At 44.2% G+C, this 12,440-nt stretch overlaps 1 protein-coding gene across 4 annotated transcripts in view; it reads left to right on the plus strand.

The window, feature by feature from the left end:
• Nucleotides 1-2,332: 2,332 nt before the first annotated feature.
• XPOT (exportin for tRNA) overlaps nucleotides 2,333-12,440 on the plus strand; it is a 41,920-nt gene continuing 31,812 nt past the window's right edge. Inside the window, exons 1-3 of one of the 4 annotated variants that reach the window (XM_025476727.3) lie at nucleotides 2,333-2,623; nucleotides 5,799-5,932; nucleotides 11,038-11,120. In XM_025476727.3, the coding sequence (XP_025332512.1) occupies nucleotides 5,873-5,932; nucleotides 11,038-11,120 (143 nt within the window). In that variant the 5' untranslated portion in view covers nucleotides 2,333-2,623; nucleotides 5,799-5,872. Of the gene's footprint in view, nucleotides 2,624-5,798; nucleotides 5,933-11,036; nucleotides 11,121-12,440 lie in introns of those variants that run through there. The other 3 variants (XM_025476725.3, XM_049115730.1, XM_049115731.1) reach the window with 3 other exon arrangements.

Raw genomic sequence — 12,440 nt, forward strand, 5'->3', positions numbered from 1 at the left:
CGACAGTGTTATTTATCAACATTTTGATAGCTGGCATTTATGTTAGTCTATGATGAGAAAGCCAGACTATAAGGTGGTCAAATTTCAGGTCCTCTTTAGTTGGATTCCACCAAGTGCTTCTTTGTTTCAAAATAATATGAGCTTTTGAGGAGTCTGGGTGGCTCAGTTGCTTAAGCATCTGCTTTCATGAGCTCAGGGTCCTGGGTTCAAGTCCCACATCAGGCTCTCTGCTCAGTGGGGAGTCTGTTTCTCTGTCTTACTCTCCTTCTGTGTTCTCTCCCTGTCTCAAATAAATGTTTTTAATTTTTATTTTTTTATTATTTTATTTATGTATTTATTCATTCATGAGAGACACAGAGAGAGAGGCAGAGACACACACAGGCAGAGGGAGAAGCAGGCTCCCTGCAGGGAGCCTGAGGTGGGACTCGATCCTGGGACTCCAGGATCACGCCCTGGGCCGAAGGCAGATGCTCAACCGCTAAGCCACCCGGGGATCCCCAAATAAAATGTTTTTAAAAGAATAATGTGAGTTTTCAAAATTGAAAGATTTTAGAAATCCTAGATATTTGAACTACCATAAAGGGCCAATGCTCCTAGATAGGCTGTCGATACAAGGTAAATGGAACATACATAGATTGAAGATTTTGGAGCCACTCAGACTAGGATTAACATTGGGTCTCCATAGTTCATAGCTGACCAACACAGGTAATGTAAGAACCAATCCGGGCAATCATCTATTCATTGAGTCGTAATAACTACAGGGCGGCACTGTCCTATGTGCTACAGTCCGGAGATATACTGAAATAGGACAGGAATCCTTGCCTGGCATTTCAAATTTTTTTTTTCCTTAAGATTTTATTTATTTATTCATGAGAGACACAGAGCGAGAGACAGACACAGGGAGAGGGAGAGGGAGAAGCAGGCTCCATGCAGGGAGCCCGATGTGGGACTCGATCCCAGGTCTCCAGGATCAGGCCCTGAGCTGAAGGCAGCGCTAAGCCGCTGAGCCACCCAGGCTGCCCTGGTTATACTAGGTTCAGTCACTAACTGAAGAGAAGAGGTGAAGTCATTTTGTGGAGTACAGCTGAGCAGTAAATAGGAAGCAAACTACCATATGTCTAAGGGCTTCTGGGGTGCAGGGCTACTGCACAGTGGGGTGGGCCAGAGTGGCTGTGTGGCCCTGGCCCTCGACAGTATTTGTGAAAATTGTGCTGCTGGTAAAGTACTGCTAAGACATTTGCAATTTTTGCTAAGAATTATAATAAAGTACGTGCTTCGGGGTAATCTGCTATTTGGGGTCAAGAAACGTTTGATGCTTGAGGTGCCTGGCTGACCCGGTCAGTAGAGCATGCAACGCTTGGTCTCAGGGTCATTAGTTCAAGCCCCACATTGGGTGTAGAGCTTACTTGAGAGAACTTGAGAGAGACAGAGAGAGAGAGGCAGAGACCCAGGCGGAGGGAGAAGCAGGCTCCCCGCAGGGAGGCCTACGTGGGACTGGATCCTGGGCCTCCAGCGTCATGCCCTGGGCTGAAGGCGGGCGCTCAACCGCTGGGCCACCGGGGCTGCCCCTCGCCTGGCATTTCAAAGTCACAGACGTGATGCAAAAGTGATGGGAAACACCGTGTGAAGCGGGCGGTGCAGCGCCTCGCACGGGGTCGCCGAGCGCATGTCGCTGCTCAGTGGTTACCTTCACTCGATCCTGCCTGTCCTCCGGACTCCCCCTGCCAAGACCCGTTCGTCACTGCGGCCTGCGTGACTGCAACCTAATCCGCAGCGAGGAGTCAACAAAGCAACTAAATCCTGAGCTCCCTGCGTGCAAACGCGTGTCCCCGGCGCAGCGCGCGCGGGAGCCCTCCGAGGTCAGGCCCGCGGTTGCCCGGTTGGCGGGTGGGGCGGGTGGGGCAGCGGGCGGGCCACGAGGTCGCGGCTGCAGGGAGTCCCCCGAGCAGGACGCCCTGGCGACGCTCTCGCCTCTTCACCCAGGACGGCGCGTGCGAAGCCTGCGGGGCGCTAGGCACGCGGGCCCACGGCGGAGCCACGAGCCACCGACCCCGCGCGGCCCGCAGCGCCCCAGCCGGGCCCCGGCCGCGCCGTTCTCGCCGCCCCCCGCGGCCACGCCCCCCGCGAGGCCCGGCGGCGGGGGAGGGGCCGGCGCCCGGCGCCAGGCGCCCCGTCCCGGCATGCACCGCAGGCCCCGCGGGGCGCCCGGAAGCGCCCCCGCCGCCCGTTGCACGCCGGGAGTTGTAGGCGTCCGGCCGGGGTCCGCGGGCCGCGGTCCCCGCTCTCCATGAGGCTGCTGGGGCTGCTGGCCCGCGCGGCGCCGACGCGGGGAGCGCGCTTCGCGCTGACTCAGCGGCGGCGGAGGCGGCGGCGGCGGCGTTAGCCGGGCCCTCGCGCTCTTTCCCTTCCTGGGGCGCCGACCCCGCCCGCCTGCTGGCTCGCCTGCCGGCCGGGCGCCACGCAAGACAAGGCGCCGGGGGACGCGGAGGGGCGCGCGGCCCCGGCAGCTCGGGCTCCGGCCGCGGCGGAGGACGACGGCGACCGGGCCGAGGGCCGCTCTCCGCGCTGCGCTGGCCCGCCCTCGGGAGTGCGGGCGGGGAGGCGGGATGGAGCCGTAGGGAAGGTGACTCGGGGCTCGGGGCTGCGGGGAGCTGGCCGGGCGCGCGGGCCCGGGGGCGGGCGGGGCGGGCCGCGCAGGGGGGCGCAGACCCGGGAGGGGTGCGCGGGCCGCGGAGGGCGGGGGCGGGGCGGGCGGGAGGGGTGCGGGCCGGGCGGGAGACGGGTGCGGGCCCGGGAGCCCCGCCGGGGAGGGGTGCGGGCCGGCGGCCTCGGGCCGCTGCCCCCGACGCTGGGCGGACGCGGTGGCGGCGGAGCGCGCCCCGATGCGCCCGCCGTTGCCCGGTGTTTCATCACCCGAGCTGCCACGAGGCTCCCTTTCGGGGAGGGAGGGAGGGAGGGAGGGACGGGGCGAGGGCTGTGGGGTCGGCATCGCCCGTGGCCCCGCAGCGTTTGGCACGAGAGCGGCGCGTCCCGCCGCCTCCCACTGCAGGGACCTCAAACTTGCTCACCCCCAACCCCCCCGCCCCAGGACAAGAAAAAGGGGGGGGAGAAAAGTGTTATTTCTGTGCAGTAATTTGCCAGCACAGACACGCCATTTCTTCTCTTCCCTTCCTCGCCGTTCTGCAGGATTCGACAAGCGTGAGGTTTCCCTGGAACCAGAAGACACGAGCACTTTTTTTTTTTTTTTTTGAAAAGTGCTAATTAGTTGTTACTGGGGGGAAGTTACGTTTTACTAAAGCGACTTGTCAGCGTGGTGCTAACAAGACTGGAAAGATTCAGCCTCGGTCTCTGAACAATCTTTAGTAGGTGTGGAGGGATTTCCCCAGATGGCTTGATTTTTTTTTTCCTTTTTTTTTTTTTTTCTTTTTTATTTGATGGCAATCAAAGTAGAGCTGGGGCTGTTTTCAGTGTGGTGCTCGCCTTCCCCGGGAACTGGACGAGATGCGTAGGTGAAGGGTTTATCGCATTGTAACAAAGGTCTGAGCCTGCACCTCTGTGCCCCGCCAGCACCTCACCTGTTGGTGCGCGGCCTCTCACCTGGGGACCGGGGACCGGTCACCTTTTTGCACAGGTTGTCACTCACCAGTTGTTTGCACACATGTGGGTGTGCGCCCCTGCATATGGATCATTATGCAAGTTCCCTCTCTATGGGGGATTCTTTATGTGCTGACAACTGTTAACAGGTTTATGTTTCCTTAGATTATTGACTAGACGGGTTGTTTTTTTTTTTTTAAGGCCAGTGCTGTGTTTTTTTGCTTGATTAAAGGAACTCGACCACACTTAAGCAGTTTCCCCTTCATTTCAGGGAATCTTTTAGAGGACCTTTTAATCTGGGATTCACAGAAACCCACATTTTCTTTTTTTGTGTTTACATTTTTTCCAGGGAATCATCAGATCTTCTTGTCGTTTTTTGGCAGGGATAGAGGAGGAGAATCACTGCCTTTTTTTGTGTGTTTTCCCATCTGTTCAAATGCCCATTTATTAATATGAGATGGTAAATCTAGACTGCTCCAAGTAGGTCCCATCCCCCACGAGACTAGCTCTAAATTATGATCTATTAAGGACCCACTGTGTGCCAGACATCCCTTACATACCTTGTCTCATTGAATTACAACTTTATGAGATACACATTCTCTTTTCCAGTTCATAGAAAGGGCTCTGTCTCCCACATTTCCTATTTGTCCATGTGGCCCCAGTTTAAAAACGACTAGAGTACAAACCCAAAGCCTATGTTCTATGTCCTAAGGGCATAATGACAGATATTTAAGGTATCCCTTTCCCTTTAAGATTATTGAGAGAAAACTAGTAAGCAGGCAGTGACAACATATCAGCACTTAACAAGGGGCGTTTAATCCAGTTTGGGAGAATTGAACAATAGGGGTCAAAGAAGTGTTCTTGAAAGAGGTGACCCCTAAGCTGAATTTTGAAGGACAGGCAGGAGTTAACCAAGTAACAAGAAAAGAGCAGTGAGTGCAAAGATGAAAGTCAGAATACCACTGACCTCGCTGGGTTGTGGTGCCGAGGAGTGAGGAGTCCTTCAAAAGAGTTTGGATCTTAATCCTGAGGGCAGTGGGGAGCTACGCTGCCTTGCTATAGTCTGCAAGTATGATAGAAATCATAAGGGAAAGGGTTGAGCTTTTCTCTCCAAGAGCTCTCAGCATGTAACCTGACTTAGCATTTGTTTCAGGCAGGCCCAGGGGAAGACAGAAAAGCATATTGTAGCTGGGGTCCTCTAACCTGGATCAGATACTGGCCTCACCGTTCCAAAAAGGCTGTGCACCCTCACCCTCTGCCTTTAGTCTCTTGGTTTCTTTAGGCTCTGATTTTCTCTTTGCTGTATGATAATTAACACCAGGGCAGGTAAAAGCCCTACAGCTTTTTGATGGAAGTAGCAGGATGGTCTCCCTACCCCATAGGTATTGGGAGAATGAATTTGATTTTTCACATCATTTAGAATTTGTTCCTTGTTCCCTCATCTATACATTCTGTCAAAAACCAAGTTGCCTTTTGGGGCTTAAATCGTGTTCTTTTTTGAGAATGTTAGACCCTATACCATGCAAAAGTACATTCCTTCCAAAGACTAAAAGAATGTTCTTAAATTAGCTCTAGTTAATATTCAATATTAAGTTGTGATTTATCAGTTTTTATAGCTACTATTAAAAGTATTTTTTGAAATACATTTCTAAAATTGTCCAGAGTCTGTTGTTTAAAAGTTAAATGACTGGTTTTTCACTGTTCTACTTCCTCTTTGATTTGACTTATCTTGAAGTACTTTAGACACTCCCGTAAGGATATTGAACACAAAGATCACTGTTTAGTCAGCCATTCCAAGGTGGTGGTGGTGGTGGTGTTTTACCTAAAGGTTTACGATATTGATAAACGGAAGTAGGTAAATTAGTATAATATCTAGATTTGTCATTTTTTAGTATAGTTGCACGATTGCACTTTTAAGTACCGGGGATAATTACACTGCATAAATTAAATGCTTCTATTTAAAGTAGAAAAGAATTTCTATATTGATGATCTTGAATAAAATTTGTGGAGTATTTAGTAGGTCCATTCTTCTGAGACTTAGGCTCCTTTAGTTGTAATTTTGGGTAGTTTCAAAAGAAGTTCTTTCAACATTTAAACTTCCTTGCATAATGTTACCTACCTAGGATATTCTGGATATGCATCAGTTTTGTTTACCAAGTATTGCTTTCTGTCACCTTTTTTTGTGTGTGTGTGTGTGTGTGCAGATGTTTGTGGATTCTTCTGTGGGATCAGAGGGCACACCTATTGTAATCAGAAAACTCCAAGACTAGTGGCAGGGATGGATGAACAGGCTCTTTTAGGGCTAAATCCAAATGCTGATTCAGACTTCAGACAAAGGGTAAGTAAAGTCATTTTAATCATTTCTTTAAAAATCATTACAGATTTACATTAGAGGACTTTACAAACAAAGTACATATGATAAAGGTTTCATTTGAGTAGAAATGAACAGACAGATTTGAGGTACTTGAATATATTCTGAATACAGAAACTATAAGCATTGTGATTTATGTTCTTTTTAGTTGGCTCAACAAAGGTATTAAAATCTCATGTGATTCAAGGCAGCTCTTTATGTCACATCAATCATTATTTCTAATTATTTAAAAGTTACAGTGAGAAGGATTGCTTGAGGAACTTTCCATGGTGGCAGACGTGCATACTTTATCTTTCCATGGCCTGGCTTGGTCTGGACAAGTTATTTAGCCTTCATGTTAGTGGTATTTAGCGTCCTTGTTATTTAGTCCAGGCAGACATGTAAATTAGTAGATATGATATGCCATGTTTTAGGTTACATAAAATGATTAGATGACAAGGAATCCATTATGAGGTGCTAGGATATTTGGGCAAATATAAACAAACATAATGTAGGCTGTACCTGTAATCATGACTACAGGTGAATGACAGAAGAATTTAAAGAATAAGCCTATAATTGAGTTTTTTTAAAGACGTGGGTGTTTTGAAGTATAGGGTAAGTGGAAGGAGAGGCATTTTCTCTTTCTACTTCTCATAGCAAAGGATATTTTTATAAATGAGCTGAGTAAGGGTAACAGTCTCACTAAATATTGTTCGTTTTTGTTGTGCTTTTAAGGAGAATTTAAGAAAAAAAATCTCAAGTAGTTTCTAACATGCTTCCATTCCTCTGCTGTTAAATAAGTAACCAGTCATCTATATAATAAAGGAAAATAACAGGAATTTAGATTTAAATAGTCTAGTTACAAGATAACTAACAAACTAGTTAGGACATCAAAAGACATTTAAAATCCATGTTTTCTGTGTGTAGACAGAGAAGTAGGAGTTTAAGGTACCTACCTTCAAAGCCTTAATTATATAGTCAAAGTATCTATGGTAGGTCATTACCTTGGTAATACTTGTCTGTAACTAAAAGCCCTTTACTATTTGTTTGGTTATTAGATAGCCTTCCTAGTTTTTTTTTCCCCCCACTAATGATCCTTTTTGAAAATCATTTGTTTTTTATTAAATACAACAGATTAAAATGCAACAATTTTTTTTAATTTATTTTTTATTGGTGTTCAATTTACTAACATACAGAATAACCCCCAGTGCCCGTCACCCATTCACTCCCACCCCCCGCCCTCCTCCCCGCAACAATTTTTTAAATGTGCAGTAATTTTGGGCAGCCCCAGTGGCTCAGCAGTTTAGCGCTGCTTTCACCTGGGGTGTGATCCTGGAGACCTGGGATCGAGTCCCACATCGGGCTCCCTGCATGGAGCGTGCTTCTCTCTGTCTCTCATGAATAAATAAATAAAATCTTTATAAAAAAAATGTGCAGTAATTTTCAGGAAAGTAAACCCAATGCATTGTTACAGGTCTTTTTATAAAGCTATGCTTTTTATCAATAAAAATGAGTTCTACCCGTTACAGACCTATGTTAAGCATCCAAATTCAGGCTTGATTTGATACCCATTAAGCCAACCTGAATAACAGAATTAATTAGGATTAAAAAAAAGGAATCTTAAGGAAAGTGAATTCTGATAGTTCTCATGTTGGAAATCAAGAGTAGTGGAACACTAATCCAGTTTGATTGTAAGATAACTGCCAACCCCAATTCTCAGTTGTCCAGCTATAGTTCTATTTTTTTTACAGGAACAGTAGCTGAAGTGACTATTGCCACTTAGAGGCAGTAGAGCATTAGAGAAAAGGTATGAAAGAGAAGAAAAGGCGATAAAAGCTTTGACTTCTTCCTGATTGCCATAAAATTTCACTTAAAAATGCTAGTAAATGGGGTGGCTGGGTGGCTCATTTGATTGAGCATCTGACTCTTGCTTTTGGTTCAGGTCATGATCTCATGGTCATGGGATCAAGCCCCGTATTGGAGCTCTGCAGTCAGCTGAGAGTCTGCTTGAGATTATCTCTCTTCTCTCCATCTGCTCCCTACCTCCTCCCCGCACTTGCTCATGTACTCTCTCTCTCTCTCTCTCTCTCAATGCATCTTTAAAAATAAAAAATGCTATTAATGCACACATTCAGAGTGTAAAGACTTTAGTTAAAAACTGAAAACTTTTAAGTTATTTTCACTTTTTTAATGGAATCACTGTCTTTGATTAAAACTTGCTATTATTTAAAGAAAATGGTATGTCAGTGATAATTCTAACAACTGAATCACATCCGCCCCGTCTTTTCCTCCCCCCTTTTATGGCAAGGGAGGTATTAGATGGTAATGCAACATACATGATTGACTTCCACCATCTCCTTAAATGAGACCATAAATGTTCCTAAAGGAAACCCTAAGTTTCATGGAGTATTGTTAGACAACTGTATTAGGTTCTTTGCAGCAGCCTAGTTTCTTCTGTTCTTAATTTCGAAAGATAGCCATTTATACTTAAGATAGTATTTGGTTGTTGTCATCTACTTACCTTCATTTACTTGGTTCTCCATCAGTGGGAGCAGCCAGTGAGACCACATAGGAAAACCCATTCCCTCAGTCATACAACTATAATAGAGGTTTTTTCCTTTTCTTTTAAAATCTTCAACCTAAAAGAAAAAATTTTACATTTTCATTGTGTGTGTATAGACGTGTATAACTAAGTATTTTTTATATATGTATATATATACAACTTGAAAACAGTTTATACAAAATACTGGTTATTTTTATTATGAACAGTGCACTCTGATACTGTTTGTCATTCGTTTTTGTTTTTTAAGATTTTATTTATTTATTCATGAGAGACATACAGAGAGAGAGAGAGGCAGAGACACAGGGAGAAGCAGGCTCCATGCAGGGAGCCTGATATGGGACTCGATCCCCGGACTTCAGGATCACACCCTGGGCTGAAGGCAGCACTAAACCGCTGAGCCACCCAGGCCTCCCTGTTTGTCATTTTTTGATTGCTGATAAAGACCTATACAATTGATTTCATCACTACTGGGGTACAAACCATAGTTGTTTTTGTTTTGTTGGGGTTTTTTTATTTTAAGATTTTATTTATTAGAAAGAGAGCACAAGCCAGAAGGAGAGGGAAAGGGAGAAGCAGACTCCCTGATGAGCAAGGAGCATAATGCAGGGCTCGATCCCAGAACGCTGGGATCATGATCTGAGCTGAAGGCAGACACTTAACCAACTGAGCCACCCAGGTGTCCCACAAACTGTAATTTTAAAAAATATTTACTAATTAAAATTAGGTTTTTCTAAGGGACACCTGGGTAGCTCAGTTGGTTAAGTGTCCATCTCTGTTTCGGCTCAGGTGATCTCAGGGTTATGAGACTGAGCCCCACATCAGGCTCTGCTGGGAGTGGAGCCCGCTTGGGATTCCTTCCTCTGTCCCTTCCCACCCACCCTTAAAAGAAAAATTAGGTTCTTCTATTTCTTAACGTTTTTTTCTACATCATTTCAGTTCTTTTTTTTTTTTTTTTCATCATTTCAGTTCTTGATCAATACATCAGTTACTTTAAAATTATCTAGCACTATCTTTGTGTAATTTTCTGGACTGAGATACTTTTCACAGGTTGTTAGGGTTACTGTTTGTCCATTGTCATTGATGCCAGCTGCAACATGCTAATGGAAAAGAGTGACAGAAGTCATTCCCATTTCCCCAACATTCTGATAAAGAGCACATGGACTTGATGCTTCATCCTTTCTAGACTATACTTACTCTTATAACAAAGCCATGAATTCATGAACAGAGAAATGAGAACCATTTCCTAAAGCTTTTCAATTATTTCTGGTTTTCCAAAATTCATATCATGCATTTGGACTCTAATTTTGATTTTTTGTTTTTTACTTCTTTTTAACATTTTATTTTTATATTTATTTTTTGTTTTGTTTTATTTACTTTTAATTAAAAATTTTTAAAAGATTTTCTTTATCAGAGAGAGGACGAGCTGGAGAGTGCACATGAGTCGGGGGGGCGGGCGGCGATGGGGGAGACTGGAGAAGGAGAAGCAGACCCTCTGCTGAGCAGAGAGCCAGTCATGGGTCTCTATCCCAGGACCCTGGAATTATAACCTGAGCCACCCAGGTGCCCCTTAATTAATTTTTTAAAGTTGGCTTCAGGGTCACCTGGGTGGCTCAGTGGTTGAGCGTCTGCCTTTGGCTTAGGTTGTGATCCTGGGGTCCTGGGATCGAGTCCCACACTGGGCTCCCCACATGGAGCCTGCTTCTCGCTCTGCCTGTGTCTCTGCCTCTCTCTGTCTCTCATGAATAAATACAATCTTAAAAAAAAAAAAGGTAGGCTCCACGCCCAATGTAGAGCCGAACGTGAGGTTTGAACTCACAACCCTGAGATCAAGACCTAAGCTGAAATCAAGAGTTGGATGCTTCACTGAGCCAGGCACCCCTGTTTTTTTTAAATATTTTTTTTTAATTTTTAAGTAATTTCTACACTCAGCATGGAGCTCGAACTCACAACCCAGAGGTCAAGAGTCACATGCTCCACTGACTGAGCCAGCCAGGTGTCCCTAAAGATTTTATTTTTAAGTAATCTCTACACCCATCATGGAGTTTGAATTCACATCCCTGAGATCAAGAGTCACACACTCTACCTACTGAGATAGCCAGGCACCCCATGGACACTAATTTTGTTAACTACCTCTTTCATAACATATTTACAACTATATAGGAAAAATGCCATTTATGTATCGTTTTATAATTGCATATACCTCGGTAGCATAGTACTTGACAAAATACTTCAGTAGTTTTTGTCTTCATTCTCATAATAACCCGTGAGGTCTGCACGGCATTTTTGTGTTGTCTCCTTTGCTGTAAGGAAACAGGTTTGAATATCTAACTGAGACAATTTGTTTTTTACTTAACTTTTTTCTGGGAATGATCACTAGTTGCACTTACTCAGAAGCCAGAATTCAATGTTTTAGCTATTTTTCTTCAGATTGACTGATTAGTATTGGTTTGCTACTCCTAGAACATTTTAATATCAGTAGGGCATTGAGATTGACTGTTCCAAATGCATTTTTGGCTTTGCAATCTTACAGGCCCTGGCCTATTTTGAGCAGTTAAAGATTTCCCCAGATGCCTGGCAAGTGTGTGCAGAAGCTCTAGCCCAGAGGACATACAGGTAATTAAAACAAAATTTACATGGCTTACAGGAATTTAAATTTCTGTGAGACCTGTATTTGGAAAGTGTTTTCATAAAGCCATTTTATGACTTATGAAAACCATTCAGGGTAGAAATGGGAAAAATATAAACTAGAAATTTGGCCATTCTGGGATTGATTTTTCAGTAAAACTATACTTTGCCTTATGTTGGGTACCTGACAGCAGATCTCAGGTAGAATCTTCTTATGATGGCAAGTGATAGTTGGTTTTCTAAAAAGTTGGCAAAGGAGGAAATCATGAACTGTACAAATCTTAAGTTTTTATTTTAATTTAAAGTATAAAAACATTCATTTGCCAGTTTTTTAATATTGGACCAATATTGGAATATTGGACCTGCATTCACTTCATCCTTCTTAACATTGATCACACTCATAATCCATCCTCTACAATTTCCACTTTGTGTCTCTAAGGGATTGAGGAGCAATTAGCACAGATTCCTAGACTTTTAGTTATTTTTCCCCACCTCTCACAAGTGTTCAGGTTATCTAGCCCATATCAAATATGCACTAGGTTTTTTCCTTTTTGAAAAATTTTTAATATACTCAAAACATGAGCAAAGTGAAAAAATAAGAGAGACAAATCAAGAAACAGACTCTTAATTATAGAGAACAAACTGATGGTTACCAGGGAGGAGGTGGGTGGGAAGGGGTTAAATACATGATGGGGATAAAGGAGGGCACTCGTGTTGAGCACAGGATGATGTATGGAAGTGCTGAATCATTATATTGTATGCCTGGAACTAATATAAAACACTGTAGGTTAACTGGAATTTAAAAAAATACATAAGATCTAGCTTTTTATTTTTTTAGATCTGACTTTTAATTGAAGTATTCCTGAAGTTTATATTTGAGTGGAAAACATGAGTTTTGTGTAGTTCATTTAAGGTTTCAGTGTCAACCATGATAAGAATAGAAACCCTAAGGTCTTAGAAGAGGTGCTAAGAAACTTAAAATTTTGAAAGATTAAGTTTTATCTTCTTGTGTGTGAAATTATTTTGTTTAGTTAATTCATATAGTCTAAGTTAAAATATTATCTATTCTTATATTGACCAGTTAGTTTTATATGTGACAATTCTTCCATGACTAAGCCTGGCCCAAACCAACTATTTTAAATGAGCAGATTGTTGTTCACTAAAGAGATTTTGTCAGAGATTGTAGCTGGTTTACTGCAACTCTGCATCACCCCTGGGGAGACTTGAGAGTAGATAATTGGGAGATCTGATTTAAGGCTGAACTATCAGTCCAAGTGACCCTGCCTGTTTTGGATTTGACTGCAGTGG

Source organism: Canis lupus, chromosome 10, assembly GCF_003254725.2.
Source record: "Canis lupus dingo isolate Sandy chromosome 10, ASM325472v2, whole genome shotgun sequence".
Taxonomy (NCBI): Eukaryota; Metazoa; Chordata; class Mammalia; order Carnivora; family Canidae; genus Canis; species Canis lupus.